Source organism: Struthio camelus, chromosome 5, assembly GCF_040807025.1.
Source record: "Struthio camelus isolate bStrCam1 chromosome 5, bStrCam1.hap1, whole genome shotgun sequence".
Taxonomy (NCBI): domain Eukaryota; kingdom Metazoa; phylum Chordata; class Aves; order Struthioniformes; family Struthionidae; genus Struthio; species Struthio camelus.
In genome coordinates, this window is record NC_090946.1 from 34792024 (window position 1) to 34811695 (window position 19672).

The 19672-nt window shown below is 43.7% G+C and overlaps 1 protein-coding gene across 2 annotated transcripts; it reads right to left on the bottom strand.

Annotated features, from left to right (window-relative positions):
- Positions 1 to 1518: 1518 nt before the first annotated feature.
- On the bottom strand, positions 1519 to 9943 carry COMMD9 (COMM domain containing 9). 2 transcript variants are annotated; one of them, XM_068945522.1, is made up of 6 exons: positions 8264 to 9943; positions 8047 to 8172; positions 7440 to 7579; positions 6660 to 6694; positions 3357 to 3460; positions 1519 to 2494 (listed from the first exon to the last, which is right to left on the bottom strand). In XM_068945522.1, exons 1-6 carry the CDS (start codon positions 8351 to 8353, stop codon positions 2354 to 2356), a joined length of 636 nt encoding a protein of 211 aa, XP_068801623.1. In that variant the 5' UTR covers positions 8354 to 9943; the 3' UTR covers positions 1519 to 2353. The 2 variants fall into 2 exon arrangements, with proteins under 2 accessions (XP_068801623.1, XP_068801624.1); XM_068945523.1 differs by lacking the exon at positions 8047 to 8172.
- Between the last annotated feature and the right edge of the window lie 9729 nt (positions 9944 to 19672).

Genomic DNA, 19672 nt, shown 5'->3' on the forward strand with positions numbered 1-19672 from the left:
AATGACATTCCCACTCAGTCTCTCTTGTTTTATACATCTTTTTCTGAGCAGTGAGTTTCAGTTCTTCTTCTGGCAAAGGTGATAAGAGCCAAGAAGAAAATGATTCACACTTTAGGGAGAGATTTGAAAGAAAGCACTTATAGCCTCCTAAATCTTGGTCTAGAAAATACCAGTATCTTTTCGTAGAATGACTTGAAAGATACCACTTGAAATCATCAGATGTTTTTCAGATTAAGTTCCCTGTGTTCTCTCCTCAAGAACTTTTCAACTGTCTGAAACTGGAACTCTGGTACTCTGGCCACTCTGATAGTGGAACAGCCTCTTCAGTTCTAAGCCTTTCAGTTCTAAGCCTTTCTACTTCCTACATGGCAACACAGGATTATTTGACTTGTTTGCTTGGTCCATCATCCATTTGAAAAAAATAAAGTGAAACAATACACAGTAGTTATATACTTCTTAGTCAGTGGGTGATTATGCCCTATTCTACAGTTTTGTAATTTTGTATGAAAACACTATGCAACTATCAGTTATTCATTTAATTAGGCCTTACAACACTGACTATAAAGATTTGCTTCAAAGATTTCCTCTGTGTTTTGACTTCTTCAGCTCCTCTAATAGTACGAGCGCTTTGTTATGCGTTACTCCTCTCCTCATTGATTCTTACCTTCTAAAATGAACAGCACAATATAAACTATATGAAATTTTGTAAGGCTAGGGTGCAAAGGCAACAAAACCTCCTCAAACTGAAGAAGTCTGTTACAGATGTTTTCTACAGCTTGACTGGAACAGATGCTTGAATATTCATCTTCTCATTTTAGATTCCATATTAAATATGAAGTTTACCAGTTTATCTTGAACGCTGTACTAAGTGTTATAATCTTAGGTCTAAGCATCATCTAGTGGACCTTAACCAAGTGACTTGTTTATAATTACCAGTCATACATCTCATCTCAACGTTGCACAAACTGTATAATCCTGGTAAAAAGGCATAGGCCTTGTTCACACCTGTGTTCTGGCCTGCATAGGGATGATTTCACAGTTGCAAACAAGAGAGACCATCTTCTGTGTGTTAAGGTAGAACCAGCTGCAAAGTGGGGCTTTGCCGTAAACTAAGGTAAAACTTTGGATCCAGTGTTCCCATTTGTTGCATTACAGAAGCACATCAGAAAGATGTGTCTTATTTTTGTTCATTCCTCCCTATTCATCACTTCTTCCTTTACCCTTTCAATGCACATATATCTATAACATTTTAGATCAGGATCATCACCTGTGATGTTGGACAGAACCAGTGCCTATGCAAAAAGATGAGCTTTTTACAAAACCTTAGTAAACTTTACTAAATGGAGAGTAGACAGAGTTTAGAAGATCAGTCCATCTGAGCAGAAAACAAAAGATCCCGCTTGAGCAACAAAATTAACATCCATTACACCAGCCTACAAACTAAGCACCATCACAAACAGGCTGAGATAGCCCAGGACAACATCTCTTGTAGACAAAAAAGGACTTACAAAATCAATCAGCAGTTCATTTTTTTAATTAAATGAAGACTTAAACAACAGAATACTTTGGGGAAGTGTACACACCAATTGCCATAGAAGGGTTTCCTCCAGCACAGACAATGGCCATCAGTTCTTTACTTTCTCAGTCTGTCTTTTCTGCAGCAACGGCAATGCCTAAAGGCCAATAAGCCTAAATGCAAATGAGCTAACCTCCTTTTTTCTTTTCAAACAGGAGGAGGAAATTACTCACTGCTAAAGATGTTCAGACTAGTCATTTTGCAAATGGTGCTATGAAGCTGATCAGAAGGGAATTTGCTGTAGCATAATTGCCCTATTTCAAAGCATTATCCTGTTATAACAATCTGCAGCATGGCTGTGCTTCGTTAGGAAGGAGAGAGTGCTATATCCAGCATGCACCTCAGTACACGCACATTTCAGAGAGAAGCACCCTCCTTGTCTGCTAATGCTGGAAGGCAGCCCATTAGCCAGCCTGAGCCTTTTAGATCCTAATTTCAGGGCAGGGAGATAGCACTCGCTTCATTGGCTGCAGCTATTTGCCATTTCCCATTACGACCCTTGTGATTAAGCCAGGCTCTGAGCCTTTAAATCCTTCTCTGAAAGGGAGAAGAGTTTTTGTTCAACAACACTAGGAAAACAGTTTTTGGCACCAGACCAACTGCATGTTTAAGTGTTAGCTTTTCAAAAGCTATCTTCATTAACTCAAAACAGAAATCTCTTTAATTTTGTTTGGTCAAGACAGAAAGCATAGGACGCTAGGCTGTAACTTATCAGAGCTGTAGGTAGAGGAGAGAATACTTCCCTTCCTGGCAGCTGAAATTCATGCCCTCTGGTATTCATTTGTTTGCAACAGCAGAAAGTTGGTCCCGAATCCTTCCCAGCCCTTCTAACATAGTGTCCAGGGTTTCTTTACTCAGTTCCACAGTCAGTGCAGAAACAACAGGATTATTTCCACATAAGGCAGCATCTTCCTGAATCTGAAAATAGGAATGCAGGTGTTAGTTGTATGAAAAAATCCATCCACATGTTTCCACTATGACTGGGAAAGTCGGTGCTTAATGGATGGATTAAGAAAAGTGTTCTAAATCTGGCATCAAGTTCCATCCTGAAAGACCAGGGCACATTTTATACGCTGCGTGCCTCACAAGTGAAGTGCACTCCCGTTGACAGGGCATAAGCGAGCACATACAGCAATGAGCAACGGAAAATTCTTAAGAGTCTTACAGCGGGAGGCCACATCCCTATCAGAAGCACCTTAGCAGATACCCTATAGGATATTTAATCCCATGCCACAGATAGGAATTAGATCTTCCTCCTTCTCTCAAGCATATCTATCTGATTTTACTAGTTCAGAGGGATCAAGAATTGCATGGAATATGAGAAGTTTGGCTATGCTCCCCAAAGGATAGATGCGGGGCAGTGAAGAAAGTTACTAATAATCAAAAGCCACCTCCCAACTAACGCTCAACTAAACATGCTACTGAGCCTTGAGTGGTTTTGTAAGTAAAAGCTAATGGCTCTCCGTGACTTGCTGTCTTCTTTCTTTCTTCAGAGAACATCCGCTTGACCAGGGGCAAATATGCCATCTCCTCCTCATGCAGAGAGAGCTCTCCTTTAAAACAAGATGGCTTTCATTAGAGACCTCGTTCCCAGGCTCCGTGGTATTTCACAGATCTTCTCTGAGAAAGCCCGTTAGTTGCTCAGCACCCTTCTGTTCTTACCCGCTGGGCAACATGCAAACACCACACGCCTGTCTGAACTGTTTGGGGCTGTCACTGGTAAGTCAGGTGTTAGACTCAGTTATTTTGATCCTGTATCCCATGCAGCCACTGTTATTACCTTCAACTGTAGCAGGCAAGTAGGGACTGCCATTCTGCTGATGCTGTCTGAAGAGGTCTTGATGTCCACCCTCCAGTCCATGTCAACCAGGCGAGGCAGGGAGACTGAGGGATTGAAAACCAGGGGCCAGTTAGGTCCAGCTTCTCCACTAACAAGGGTTCTGCTGACCTTGTGAAAATGGGCAATTCTAATGCTACCACCCGATTTCATACCATTTTTGCCCTGCAATAAGTCAAACTATGAAGGCCTCCTCGTGACACTAGAAGGGCAAACAGGGTTCTCCTATCATAGGTGAGCATGGTACAGCGCAAGACGAGCACAGTTAAGTTCACAAAGCAGCTGAGAGAACAACAAGATGTCTTCTCCACCTCTCCACCCCTTTCTTTGCCTTGCTGTCTGCAACATTCAACCAGCATTTCAGCATGAGTTGCTCTGGGACCTGCTGTGCTTATTGCTCTGTTCTGTAACCAGTGAAAACCCACACAGCAAGCAGATCTGACTTGGCTGCCCTGCCAAGAAGGTTGTGCAGGTATCTCTTGCAGAGAGAAGAGATGGAGATTCTCTCGTGATGCTGTGTACTTAATGCAGCTCTTTGCACTTTGACCCCTGAAAAGTCCCTAAGCATCACACAAACTGGCATAAAAGCTATGGTTAAGGCCCTCTCAAAAAAACTTTGGCACCAACAGGCTTGACTGCAAGCGCTGTTTATCAGCTCCTAGGAGTATAATGTTTTTCAACAGTGTTTTTCACCTTTTAGGGAGAGAAACTACAAGAAACATAAAGATATTCAAGTGAAACTGTTGCCGGTATTTAGATGAGCGGCATACAGATATCCTTGCTGGTGTTTGAACAAAATACATATTCCTACTCACGTAAAGAAAACACAGTTTTAACCCAGAAAAGGACACAGTACTGATATTCTCATCTAAGATTTACAGGTATTTTCTATTAAAACTCCAACCCGGAGGAAAGCATAATTACTTATGCAGCTGGATTACAACAATAAATGTTAAAAGGTAATGCTTGAGCTCCTGACTGCCAGTGGAAAGATGCACAAAACACATTTTATCACTGGAATCCAGGAATTTGGCAAATGTCTGTAAGGTAAATGCCTTATTTAAAATATATATAAAGAAAAAAGTTTAAGGTAACAGGGCATACTTCATGTCATTTCCCATTTTGGAACTGTTACATCTATAGGAAATAGAGCATCTCTTGCACCTTTTGCAACTCCATTTTCTTTTAAGAGCTGAGCTGCACTTCCCATGTTTGAAAGTGCAGCATCCAGTTTCCTGGGGAAAGAGAGTAAACCCTCACTGGAAGAGAAGTCCACACCAAGGACAGAGAAACAATAAGAAATCCTTTCAGTTTGAGAAAGGAATTTGCAGCATCACAATTTAACTACTTAAACTACGTCCGAACCGATGGCTACAGGGTGCCGAAGGCAACGTTGTTCCTGTTTATGTCAGTCAGGAATTGTCAAAGGAGTCTGAAAGAATTGTAGGTCTAGCCGTATAAAAGATCAGTAGGGAGATGGTCATTTATTCTCAAACTCAGTTTAAAATCTCAGCTGTGGTGCTTAGCAGGTTTGCATCTGCTAGGTTCAAAGGTATCACACTGAGTGTCTTTGTCAAAGCTTTATCAAACCTGGTTTTCAGCAGTTATTTGCTACCTATTTAAGGATACGAGGCGGGGCAGGAGGGTGAAGAGGCAAAGACCAAACTTCTGTTGAGTGCTAAGTGCTGTTCCAACAGGCAACTACATCCCATCTGGAGTCTGTCTATCATAAGGTGCCTAGCTTCTTTCCCAAGGGCTGATCCCATCTGACAGTTATCCCTCCTACTGGCTCCAGATGCTCAGTTGTTTGCTAACAATGCTGACAGAAATTTCTCTTTGTATCTGGGGAAAGGCTCTCCCTCCTCCGCTGAGCAGAACTCCAAGGGGCAGTACAGAATTGGCTGCCGTGCTCTTGCATTTGGATCAAATTCCAATTTATAGTCCATCAGGGCCAGCACTTGGCAGCATTTGCAACAACATAAAAGGCATCTGTTTAGTCTTGTATGTTAATTTGCAAAGATTCATTGCTGGTGGCTTGGGAGGGGCAGGAAACCATCCACATGTTTATGTTAATATAGATCGATCAGTTGGAATATCTGTTCTTTAAATCATTGCCTCTGCCCCTATGTAGTATATGGCAGGTGTTTCACGAATATGATACTGAAATGATCCATCATTTCCCAGAAGGCAATCCAACAGGGTTAAATATTCACCCAATGGGACATGAGTTTCGAAGCAGAGTTCCTGGGTGGTGTTCCAAGAGCCACACGCAGCCTTGCTACTGGGTTATGAAGATCTAGCTAGTGTGTCAGGCTTGCTCTCATTTCCTCTAATGCACAATACTGTTAAGGATACAGGAAAAAGCATTATGTCTCTTGGTAACACTAGAACTATGTTTAAGTAAGCAACTGCTGTACTGTTTTAGCATTATGCAATAATTTCCTCCCCCACGCTCTCTCTTTACCATTTATACTCTAGAGATTTTAAAGGGAAAGTGGTTTTCCTAGTCTTTCGTGGCATATTCTTTCCCTCTTGGGGATTATCTCCTCTGCAGACTGACAAGGAGGCCAAGAGGAACCATGCAGACCTCAAAGTACTCTTACATATCAGCTCTCTTGGAACCTCCAGGTGCTACAGCTGTGAAGAAAACCTCCTAAGGAAAAAAGCAAAGCGGTATAGCTGCCTGGAACGCTTAGTAACTGAGATGTAAGTCACTGCCAGTGATGCTATTGTTAAAGTTAGCATTGCATAACTACATCACACATTAGAAAGGCTATGAATATATGCAGTGTACTTCCTGATGAGTGTAGGAAAAGAATGCACAGAGCTGTCTAGATGCGCTCAGATGAGGTATTCCCTAATACTCCTGTATCCTTTGCAGTATATAGTTGTTGGGTACAGACGCCACTTACTGACCTCAATGGGGAGGTCAGAGTGCTTCGCTTTCAAAAGTTTGGCAAATACTTGCTATTTCCACACCGCACTCTGCACTGTAGCAACAGACCAAGTATTAAATAAAACTGCTTGAGGATTGAAAACAATTTAAGAGAGCACCACAGATCTCGATACAAGCTTGTTGGCCTCGGCTAAGGTCTATGATGCCACAATCATACAGCTTCATCTAAGGCATACGTGGGCATCTCTGTGCTATGCTGCAGCAAGACGTGTTGTAACGCACACTTCTAAACTCCAGCCTCTCTCAAATGATCTCAGAAACATTAATCGCAAACATGAGATGCTACTTACTCTGACTTGCTTGTGCTTCATTCCTCCACGCAGAGCTGCGAAAAAGTGGAGAAAATAAAAATAAATGGCATCAGCAGTGGTTAAAAAGAAGTAGGGAAAGCATCCTGGGTGCCTTTTCTCAGATGGTCACCAGGGCTGCAGCAGTGAAGGGAAGAGAGACTCGCCTGTGCTACTGAGCACTGAGAAAAGGCTGCCGCCAGTAGGGCGAACTGATGTCCAAAAATAAGTAAATCAATCATCTATTGGTTCTTCTGTAGGTGCAACTCACTGAAGACGTGTACCCTTCTCCCTGGTATTATCAAAGTAACTGGCTACCAAACAGTGAGAGTATCCAGAATGGCTCTCCTCTTGGGTGTGCATACAGCGCCCCTGCCGCATACAGTGCCTCAGCACCTGAGCCACGGTGCTAAGTGAATGGGCTAAACAATCTGACTTTCCAGTACTGAAATCTAGCTAAGTTTTATTCTCACCTGAAGCATTTTCCCACTGCACAGATGAGTTGCTGGGATAAAACAGACTCTGCATTATGTGGATCAGGCCCACACCTTTTCCTAAAGTCTCGTGAAAACCTGTGCATACTGCAGCATTTTGGCAGCCATTCCACTCAGGTGCTGTACTTCGTTCGAGTCCCCTCATCCCAGCCTTTGCAATTGTGTTCATATGGTCAAAGGCATGCACAAAATTGGCAGCATGCAGAGTGTTGGCTCTAGCATCGATCCCAACAGCTACATATGCTTTAATTTTCCCATTGAAAGCAAAGGGCAGGTGGGTAACACTCACGCATTCTCCAAGATTATCTTGGTTAAAAGGTTCTTCAAGTTTTGGTGGAAGTTTTCTGGAAAGAGAGAGAGAATATCTTCTGGCTTTGTCAAGCCCTGGTACACCACGTGCCTCGTGAGGTTGTGCAAAGCAGATACCAGCTGTGGGAAGACAGGAAAGGCCTCTGCAGGGCTGAAAAGCGTTGCGTGCAGTATGGGATGTGACTTCAGCAGGCAGGAGAGACAAAGCTGCCGCAGTGAGACCAACGCGCCACATGCAGAGCAACAGCCTTCGTCCGTAAGGCAGGACGGCCCCCGCTGCTCTCCACGGGCGCACCTCACACCCTGCCTGCTTTTAGAAACTCAGAGCGGTATCACTGGGCGCGCATTTCTTTTATCGACTATCTTCAACTGCAGCGGGACCCGCGGTCCTTGGGCGCTTTGGGGCCAGCGCTCAGCAGGGCTGACTGATCACCGCCCCCGCGGCGCCCGGCACTCCCGGCCCGGCCCCTCACCCGGCTTCTCGGCGCAAGGCGCGGAGCACCGAGCACCGGGCGCGCTGCGGCTCGCGGCTCACAGCGCCCAGCGCCGGGCAGGCAGCTCCCCCGCGCCCGCCCCCGCGGCCCTACCTGCGCGGCCTCCTCGGGGGCGGCGGCGAGGCCCGGGCAGGCGCGCCGGGCGAGCGGGCCGAGGCCGGCGGGCGGGCTGGAGAAGCACTCCTGGCACAGCTGCCGCACGGCGTCCCGCGACGGCGCCTGGCGGACAGCAAGCGGGGGGCGCTCAGCCGGGGGCGGGCGCGGGGGCGGCCGACCCGGCCGGCCGCGCGGCGCCCCCGGCCCCGCTCACCTTCAGCAGCCCCTGCAGGGCGGCGAACTCCGCCTCGCGCAGCGCCGCCATCTTGGCACCGCCGCCGTCAGCTGACGCGGGCGGCGCCATGTCGCGGCGCGCCGCCGCCGGGCACGCCGGGCGCTGTAGTCCCGCCGGCGGCGGCCGCGGCTCCCGGGTGGCCGCCCCCGGCGTGGCCGTGTGCGAGCAGGCGGCGGGAGCCCCTGCAGAGAGAGCAGAGCTAAGAGCCTGGAAGGAAAACCTGCGGGGAAAAGAAGATCCAAACGGCAGCTCTCCTTCTTTTGCTGCTGCCCCCCTCCAGCCTATTTGCTGCCCGTGTGCCACCTTCAGAAAGCACAGCTACAGTCGCCAGGTGTCCTCTCAGATACACGTGTTCTCATTTTTTAGCCTCAAATCCTGGTCGCGCTTTAAAAGCACAGTGATTACTCATTTTCTTGAATTTCCTGCGTGGTTCTACACGAGGGACAAAATCTGGAGCCAAAGTAGTGGAGATCTGCTGCTGCACGCTTCCTTCCCAGCCTCCTTTTTAACCGCCACCTCCCGCAGCTCGGAGCCTGGCTTGGTGGGCGCAGGAGACAGCGCAACAGCTGGGGTGGCTGCGGGGGACGCAGCAAAGCGGGGGCGCTGCTGCCGCTGCTGTCCCTCAGCCCCACGGGAGGTTTCCAGGAGCGTCACCAGCCACCGGCCCACCGCTTGAGGAGCACGGCCGTGGGAAGGCACTGTACCCGCTGCACAAGGAGATGGTGGTATTTTAAGATGTTTAAACTTTAGCCCCATGCCCACAAAGCAACTGACTGTACATGTTCCTGGACCCGAAATGCAGCATAATATTTCACACCAGTTTAGTGTCCTTCCTCCGTAAAGCTCAACAGACTTATAAGAATCAATCCTGTGCAAAACCCTTTTGAAATAGCTGAAGTGATTCAACATCTGACAAACATGTCATTTGCATCTTTGTTGTTAATTTACTGAAGAGAGAAATGAGGCACAGACTTCAAGCAACCTGTCAGTGGTCACACACCACAAGATTAAGAATGACGTTGAAATGCAGCATGAGTACAGCGAGCTTTGTGACCCATTTGTTTCCATTCGTTTCCATTCGTACTGGTGCCTGCAGCCCAGAGCCTTATCTCTGTGTCTGAAGCATCTACTCTGTACTGAGAAGGAAACCTCCACGTGGGGTAAGCAGCTGTAGACGGACTGCATTGTGGAGCATCAAGCTCACCTGTGGCCAACTTGTTCAGCTCGCAGGAGCAAGAACTTGCACTAGTGGTACCAGCCTCTGTTCTGCAAGCGCATGGGAACGTTTGGCCTAAATTCGCTCTGGAAAATGTGCTAGTATATCAGCCGTGTGAATGTCCCATGAGGTGGGACTGCGAATGGGCTCCGAGCCTGCTTACCTGACAGTGTTGTCATAACCAGTGTCAATAGTGGCATAGATGGGATAAGAGGAAGCTCTAGCCTGCCTCTCCTTCTCTGGTTTAATCACTTTTTTTTACTGTCAGTGCAAATATCTACATTGGACGCAGAATTTAATACTGAGCACTCTTTGTTTTCAGCTAGTGGGAACTGAAGGTAAAGGATTTGTCATGACATTGCTGCAATGATATGGACCATTACCTTAGTGAAGTGTATGTGTTTTTTGCTTTGTAAAAGATATTGAAATAAATCCTCTTTCTGAGAGAGAAACAGTCTCTTCTTTGTCTTAGGTAATTCACAGCACATCTGGTACCAGGGCTTCTGGGTAATCTATGGGCTTTCCCCATCACCACTTCTGCCAAAACACCCCCATCTTCATTTTCATTTGCGTTGTTCTCTTGTAAGTAGAATAATACATGGTAAGAAATGCAAATGTGCAAATGTTATTTGCGTTGGGCTCCACAAGTTTGACAGGAAAAAAGGCTTCCGCTTGTGGAGGAACTGAATTCACTTTCGCATGCTGGGAAACTTTCAAGGGCAGAAGAATCCAAAGGGAGAGGGTTTTATTTTCTATCATTTTTCATGAGCAACAGGAAATGAGGCTCTGGGGGGAACTATTCCAGGGTATGAGTTTACCATCTGTGGCCTCTTGAAATTAATTAGTATGATTGATCAGTTCAGAGAGCTGCAATATATTTGTGCTGCCTTCTTCAGCATTGTGTTACCAATAAGTTTAACCCAGTGCAGGCAGTATGTTATGTAAAGTTGAGGGTCTGCCATATGGAGTCTTCTTAATGGAGGGGCCTTCCTGGGAGAATAGATGTGCTGCTGAATTTGCGTGGCAGAACTGAATGGGCAGTGAGTCTTGTGGATGCCAATTGCTTATCCAGGTAACCTTACTATACAACTCAGTAGTCTGATGAGAAAAGGAAAACCAGCTATGCAGGATCAGATTACAGAAACGCTGACATTGTCTGTTCCTTCTCAGGAGGAAGTGTCTGAAATATTTGGCAATGGCCTCAATGCCACAAGTTTCCTTTTCTACACAAATATGGCAGTATCTGTAAACTACACATTGGAATAGATCAGGAGGTGAAGGGAAGGGATTTGGCATCCTAATTTTTTTTCCCCAAAACATGAGGTTTGCAGAGCTAGTGAGCTAAACAATAGCATCCCAAAGGAAAAAATAGACTGGTGGGTAGAGGCCAGGGTTTAAGAGCTAGGAAACTGGGATCTATGTCCTGACTCTGCTTCTGCCTTTGAACAAACCAAGGTAAGTCACTTTTGTCACCTGAGTGACAGGAAGACAATGTTATTTCCTGTGTAACATAAAGTCCTGTGTAGGCGTTTATTAACATCAGTAGTGAGCTTAGAGACTGTGAAAACATAAATAGAATGAAAACATTAAAAAAGACCAACACTATATTACTATCTCTGGGCCAGTAAGCTTAAAGGAAATATAGGGACAGAACACAGGATGTCACTTAATATTGTAATTCCTCACTTCAGCAACCTTCTATAATCTGTCCGCTTGTTTTGTTCCTAAACCAATAAGACTATCATTTTCTATGGAGATAAGCAGGATTTTTCTGACCAGTAAAGCTTCTGAAATGCCGTATCCATCTGGGGAAGAGGGTCATTGCCACTTGAGAGGACTCTTCTATGGAAGCAACTACATTACTTTCCTCTGGATAAAGATTTGCCTTGTGTAAAAATCAGATTAATCCATGCCTAGATTAAGGCGTTAACTGTCCAGAGTAACTTTGTGAGACAAATAGGAAGAGAGATGCAAAGGGGGGATAGACAACTATCATTGATGTGAAGGTGTCTATGGCAAGAGAGAGCATTTACTTATGGAATCACGGATTCAGAATAAAGATATTGCCTACCAGTAAACACAGCTGGCATCACAATGAATTCATACTCCAATCCAACTCCTATTGTTGCCATTTCCTCACTGTGGGAACCTTCTCATTATGAGGAAATAATGACATGGTTGATTTAATATCAAAATCGAAATGCTCAGGTTGTAGCTCATGGGTGGTCAAAAGCCAACAAAAGTGCATAGCAAAAATGCTTTATCTGAATGTGAGTAAACTTTTTGTTCTTTTCTTTACCTTTGTTTTTTTCTTTCCTTCTTTGGTACTGTCTGTAGCTGGCATCAAGGTCCAGACCTCCAAAATCAGATTTCCTGATGCAATAAAGGGTGAAGGGTGAGACCTCATCGTGTAAGGAAGGCTGGTGCTGGGATCACTGTGCTCATCAGGAACTTCTGAGAAATACCAGTTAGCTGCTGTGCCACAGACACTCTCTCTGAGGTTGGAAGAATCACTTAAGGGAATGAGATGGATTGGATGACCTCCTAGGTCTTCTTCCAGCCCCTTTTGCTCATGACTTTGTATCTTCACCACCTAGTGGGACCCAGCTGCGCGCTCCGAGCCTGCTAATGCATCTGTATAGTGCTGCATGCAGATATTACTTTGGATTTCAAGAGGTGAGCTGCTGTTAGTTCTCTCATCCAGTCTCATAACTAAACACTGCCTCCCACTGGGGCAAATTTGTCTGCACTTAGGCCTGGGTGATACTGACACCTGGAGCTCTCTTGGTTGAGCCGGCCTGGGCATCTTTGCAAATTATCCTCCCTGAAGTAGTGCAATATGTCCATTTAGAAAAATGTGGACAATAGCACTTCCCTGTCTTTCATGGGACTGGGTAGGTGAACAGTCTCAAGACTGTGGGACTCTTAAATGCTGCTGCTAACTTTCTGAATTCAGGATTTCCCAGACATGAGGATGTGGGTATGTGGATATATGTGTGTATGTACTTGCTGTTCTGTTTTCTTAAACACTGTATTCTCAGCCCTGCAAAAAAAACTTGGAACCGGTACTTCATAGGGGGAGAGAGGACTAATGACACTTACTGGGAATCGCTTGAATAAGAAGCAAAGTAAGGTGAGAAGGAATGAATTCCCTGAGGAAGGTGGGAGGTTTCTGGTGGGATTTGCAGACCTCTCAAGGCTTGAAGTAGGAGAAAAGTTCTTCATTTGCCTTTTCAATTGAGACAGCAAGTTGTCCTAGTTTTCTGTATCTACTGTTACCTGGCTGGTAGACGGCAGTCCACGCGGAAAGAGAATCGCTACAGTCGTAAGAGTCTCAATGGCCTCACTAATTCCTGTGGCTGTGAGGACAACATGGATAAATGCATGTGGCAATGAACAGCTGTATGGAATTCCCTTGTTCCGGGGCGTATGTACAGCTCTCTTTGCTGGACTCTGAGGGATTTAAACTTCTCCCTGCTTGCAAAAGAGCAGGAGGGGAGTGGCCTGTATACCCTTTGCCTTTTTTGTTGGAGAGAGCCTGAAAACCCTTTTTTCTGAAGAAAAAGAGGGGGGAGGTAAGGGGAGAAATGTGTATATTTCATATATGAAGTATTTCTCTTGTACAGAAATCAGCTGTGATGAAAGAAAAAGTTCCATGGAACTACAGGACAAAAATCAAGAAATGGAAAGCTGAATGGGAGCACTTCAGTAAGTTAGTCTAAGACACGGCTTCATGTTTTTAGCAGAGTTTATGTATATATTGTTATATAGAGAGACTTATATATATAGTTATATATGTATAACAACATTGACAGATAAACAGTTTGCAAAAATGTCATCTGTGTTATAGTCCATCAGCTAAAGTGAGAGCCCAAAATAAACATATTTGAGAGGCAAGATATTCTGAGGAAAAAGTCAGTCTTGCTGTTTGTAATATATCCAAGGTAAAAAAAAATGAAGCTAAAAAAGCAAGCAAATAACTTATCAAAATCCATTCCAGCCAGTCTTTATTTGCCTTAAGAAGTAAAAAAGGAAAAGAATACATTTAGCTTCCTTACAATTCTAGGCTGGAAAACTTTAACCTTTTACACTCCAGGGAAAGAAGCATACAGTTATAGCTCACTTTGGCTGCATGAGGCTCCCTGAGAAAGAAATCCCTGGCATAGTAAAGATTTGGTGGGAAGAACCATTATGCTTTTGCCTGCAGTGTAGCCTATGTTCTCTGGAGCATCTGTGGCGGAACAATGGTCTCTTCTTTGTAGGCTTTCTGCTGCAAGGCAGGGCTGTGCTGTGTAACCGCACCCTGCTGCCTGTGGAAAATTTCCCTGCTGCAGGGAAGGGTGAAGCTGTTCTTTTGCCATGCCTAAAAAGAACTCCCATAATAGGTCATTCTGGTTTAGAGAGAGAGCGGAGAAAGCATTAAGAGGCTTCTTTGCCTTAGTTACTTTTGCATTATCTGTTTTTTTTTTTTTTGTTTTAATGGTGTTTCTTTGGCAACAAACAAGCGCAAATAGGAAAGAAGTCTTCACTGAGCGTGCATGCGAACTTGGGTTTACTAGTAATGCCTGCCTGCTTGTAGTCATATTCTCCAAACAGGACTTTCCTGAAAGGTGTCCAGCTTTTTAAAGGCACATTTATAGTAGCTTACATATCATGGATATGTCAGCCTTTCCATGCCAGGGCTAGGACAGAAGGGTTTTTTGTTTGTTTTTGTTTTTGTTATTGGGAAACTTGCTTAGATATACTACCAGAAGGGCAATTTTTCCCCTAAATGTCTGGTAACATCTATACTAGTACACTAAACAGCGCAAGAGAACATTCCTGAGGCCTCTACTGTTAAATTGTTCATGCTACTCTTGGCATGATTTCCACTCACACGGACTGTCACTCTCCCAAACAGCTCAATGGTATCGGTCAGGAGTTAGCGTGGGCTGGAAAGCAACCCCAAAGAGCAGTGTGCATGTGACAGTCCTCTCTAAGAGGCTGAGACCCGAGTAGCTGATGCAAACCATTCCCTGCCAGTTGATCTCCGCACTAGAAAACAGTCCAGGGCATGTTTAATTTACTAGCACAAATATAACTTGTATGTTCCTATCCTCATACCTATTGCCTCAGTTAAAATGAGCTTTTCAGAAGACATGATCTCTCAGGTTATTCCACTTCACCCACTGCACGAACGTCTATTACCAGAGGCTACAAGGGTCCTTGGTTTTTGTGCCTAACGGCAGAGAGAGACTGCAAACCATGAGCAAGCATAAAAGGTTAAAATTCAGGATTTTAATCCTCAGATTACAAAACCCATGTTATTTTAAGTATATTGGCAGAGCCCTCTGATGGAGATGCGGAGTGCCCAGGGCAGAAGCATTTTTCCTACCCAGGGGTTACGTGCCTGCAGGCCTACAGCATAACTCAGCTAGTAGGCAGCCTCTCATCCAAGCTGGAGGTACTGCCAGCAGACCTATGTTTTTTTTGCATGTTCCTAGGCAACACTGCTATGCTGACAAACCTTGCAGACGATGTTAAAACTTTCAACATCTGTTAAGGCAACCCCTTTCAATTTTAAATATGATTAAAAACTAACCTAGGTCATGCCCGGGAGTATAAGACAATAGCAAGTGTCTTGGCACCTAACTCAAAAAGCATTCCTAGAACCAAGCATATCCTGGTTGACCTCAAGGTGATGACCACCTTAGTATAAACTAAGCAGAAAAGAAGAAGGATTCACTTTCTGTTCAGTGCATTGGAGATAAATGCTTGTAAAATGAATGGAACAAAATATGATAGCAAAAAAACACTGGTTGCTTAAACTGCCAGCTGATTTGAGTGATCCTTTTTTTAGATGCTGAAAGGCTGTGACTTGAACAGGAAATGTAGATTCCTAAGGATTTATTAGTCATAGAAATAATGATGAACTTAGAGAACCTGTAATAGCCCCCCCAACCAGGAAAATTTGGCTTGAACTATGAAACCTAGCCAGAAAAAACTGTTGGCTAAAATAAGCAGAGACCATGCCCTCTAACCAGCTTAGCTGTACTGGCAAAACACTTGATGTAGATTCGGCTGCATCGAAGGAAAAATATTTTGCTGGTTAAGATATTCAGGGACCTGAGTGACTAATAAAAGCAGAAAAAAATTATTATATGTTGTGAGAAAGCCTCTATGTTAATGTAGCTACTCTAACACAATCTCAGAAGTATAGAGAAACCCCAACACCATAAAGACCTGTTTCCAAGTAGTGGATGCTTTAGATACTTTTGATACCTGCTTCAGCCCTTTCAGGCTTACTAAATGCAGGCACTGGATATGGGGCAGTTATGGGTAGATACCAGCAGGCCTCTAAATAGATGCAATGGTCAATCCCTGCTGAGAGCACTGCAGGGTAGGAGTCAGGTAGGCCTACAGCTCAAGCATCCCACACACAAATGTCCTGAATAAGGGGTTGTGGGGACTAAATCTTGTCCATATTTTCCAGCTATAACAACTAGACTAAAGAAAAAAGCACTATGTTGCTGTAGTTCTTTCCAAGTAGTAGCAATTATTTTTAAAGTTGCCAGTGACAGTAATAGAAATAAAATACCTCAAGTATAAAATAATATATTGATTATCATTATTTATGTTAGAGTACAGGCAAGGTTTTCGTAGTTCATACATAGAATGGAAAATGATAATAATCCATATCCCCTGAAGTGTATGTCTATGCACTTTGAGACTTGCATATAAAAGAGTACCACTTGAGGTTAGAAACTTTGTATTTTCTCTTCTGTTGCCTCTTACTAGGTAAGGTGAGGAAAATGTGTATGAAGCTTGTAAGATGGTGTTGCGTATCCGGTACCAGAAGTCCCTGGGCCAGAAGCGCTTCTGCTGTACACCAGAAGAGATCATCAGTGGAACAGTGGATCATCAACTGGGTTTCAACCACTGGAGGATAGAAATGGAAAGTGTCTGGCAATTCTAAAAAAAGGCAAGAAAACTCCTCTAATTTTTTCTTTCCTTTTTTCCTTTCAGAAAAAATCTGAAATTCTGACAAAAATTAAAATAGTTGTATTAAGTATATGCCTATAGAAACAAAACTGGTGTACAAAAACAAAGCAAAACTTACTCCTTTAGGAATGAGAAATGTGTTGTTATCAATATAGTTAGTAAGTAGAAATTTCTGCTGTTTATGACATAGCCTCGTAGCAATTCTTGGCTTTTAAATAGCTACTCATGTATATATTATTAGAGATGGAACAGTACTAACATGGAGGTATTTAATGTATCTTTTTCCTGTTGATATCACTGGAATGAGGGGTGATGAAATATACCAGTTTCAAAATGGAAAGCATTAATTTTGCACACTTGTAAACAAAATGGAAGATCATAGCCATAGGGCTGAGAAATAATATGTAAATGAAGACTGTTGTTATAATGCAGATAGAGGCAGAACTCATGTTTTTAGAGAGCTTGGAAAATAACCATGACATTCCTATGTATTTTATTATAGTGTAATTAAAAACGCCATAGCATTAAAGACCAGCCATAAATCTGGCCTCCACTCTGTGGGAACTGTAATTGCTCAGCAGCAGCAATTTTAAAATGAGCTGTCTTTATTTGAAATAGGTACTAGAAAGAATTTTAAAAGCCTGTAGTGCATGACTAATAATATAATTTTAAATTTTCTCTGCACTGGAAAGAAAATATTTAATATCAAAGTAGTTTTTTTCCTCATTTTCAAAAAACATTTTACGATTTTCCTTACTGTGCATCAAAAATAACAGAAGGAACAGAGGTTTGGCTTGTACCTTTTCCCTCTACTTCCAAACCTTCATGTCACAAGCAGAGAAGCTGGTACAGTGTCAACAGCACCCTAGAGCCCATAAGAAAAAGAAAATTCCTAGTAATAAAATTATTTATCCTTTTCCAGTTTATAAATTTCAGGGCTGGACTCCTAAATTAGTGTAACAGTTAGGGAACCAAGTATATGTCAATTGAACTAGATGCAGACTATGTGGTGACCAAGAGACAAACTCTCTGCCCCAGCTGTTTGGCAGATAAGCCCTGCAGAATTTCAAGGCGCAGGATTTCAGAACTGCCACCTATTTGCCCGTCAGTATTTATAAACTCCACAGAAGAGGCAGGAGGAGAAATGCCTGCTTGTGCATCAACTGCTCCAGTACAAAGACGTTAGCTTCAAAACATCTTCGTCAGCAGCCAAAGTCAGACAGGAAACATTGCACTGGAATGACTGAGCAGTAGGCATACCTTCCCTTCTGCCAACCCTGCTGCAGAAACAGCTGTATCCTGTAGAGGGAGAGAGATCTGGAGTGATAATTTCTTAGGACACTACAGCAAGATTTGTCACTGCTTATCTGTCAAGGCCCTTAGATTTCTCCTAACTAAAAGAGGAAAAAAACTACTTGCATCTACTTTTGTGATGAATTTTGAATTTACAGATCGAAAGCATTAGGCAAGCACTAAGTATGTTTATTTTTTAGAAATCAAGCACCAAGCAGTTAAAAATATTGAAAAGCTATACAAATAAGACTACTTGACAGCAAGTCATCGAATGTGCATTGATTTCAGAGTCTGTGTGGAATGAAAACAAGGCTCTTGTATTTAGCATTTGACATATAATTCTTTTTACTGTAATTCAGACACATTGATTGGTCCATGTGAATCAGGAAAACTTCTGTACTGATTACTGGACCTAACAGATAATTCTTGCCTTAAGGACTTGTCTGTATTAGACTCTTTTCTTCTTAAATATTTCCCACATTTATTTCTGTTGGTGAAACCCATTAATTTTGTGAGGGTGAGAGTAGGGGAGGTACATTGTTGGCATTATTAACAATGTTGGCGTGGTTCAGGATAGCTTCGCATCCTTGTGCATTGTCGGAGTCTGTCATTTGTTCCAGTGGGACCTTTCCTATTTGCACCGATGTGGCATATGGCCCCATCCCTAATCACCAAATAGGTCTCATCCTGACAGGTTTTTAGCGTTCGTATGAAGCATTTAGGGATGGACAAAAACATGTGGCTTAGTACTCTGGTTTGTACTCTTCAGTGTCAGTTCTCAATCATGTTTTAGATGGCAGTATTCCTTCTTTCCTGGCCTTTCAGTTGAAGCAGCTAGTGCATTTTCAGTTTCAGCTGCTGATGCTTGATACTCTTTGGATGGGGCTGCTAATTAGAGGATGAGACCACTCATGACAGATGTGACCTGTAAGGCTCTGTGCTAACAGATGCTATCTGTATGCTGTGTAAGTCTGTGTACGCTTATCTGTATTAAAACTGGGAAGTGAGCAGCTTAACACTGTTGTGAAGAAGGCACTGCACAGTAGTGGTTCATCTAAGGCAATTCTCTTACCCCCTGCAAGATGGACTCCATAAATTTTGATAGACAGGTCAGACTCTGCTAGCAGAAGATTATGAACGCGTCCAAATTGCAAAGTGTCATGGGGGGGGAAAAAAAGCTGAGTATTTTCCGGCAGGAACCATTTGGCCTAAGCATAATACCAAGCTCTTACAAATTTCCTTATCCAAGATCTCACCCAGACTTAACAATCATTCCTTCCTTTTTCCTCACTCTCCTTTTAAGCATATTAGCATGTGAGTGTCCCTCAGCATGACTTATCCGTGCTGAAGTTAGATAGTGAATCAGAGGCCAGCACCAGTAGGGGCTCCCAGCTCTCCCTTTCAATCACTGAAGGCCGCTACCATGCCATCTAAGTGACAATATGGGAGGGGAAGAGAGCAAGTGGAAGGTTCGAGCATGCCAAAGCTCAGTGGCTAACTGTGGTTGACAACAGCTGCCAGCGAGGGCCCCTCCAGGACTGGTATGGAAAAGAGCAAGTCGCAAGCATGGTTTCTTTTTTCCTTCAGGGGAAATTACCATCAGTAGGTAAGCAGTTAGTAGGATCTATTGCTGGAAACCATTATGAGAAAGAAAGCAATTTCTCCATGTAGACTGATCCCAGGGAATATTGCTGACCTCTGGCCGGCATGGGCTTCAAAACCAAGTGAAACTCCAAGGACTGACTCTGAGATGTGCAGTGATGCCAGTATCAATAAACTGATTGTAGAAACACTTCATCAGTTGAATATGCTGTGTTTGTTACAAAGACTTGCTACAACATAACCCTTTGTAGTCAGCTCCAGGCACAAAGTTCCCTGTGACGCAACCTATAACGTGC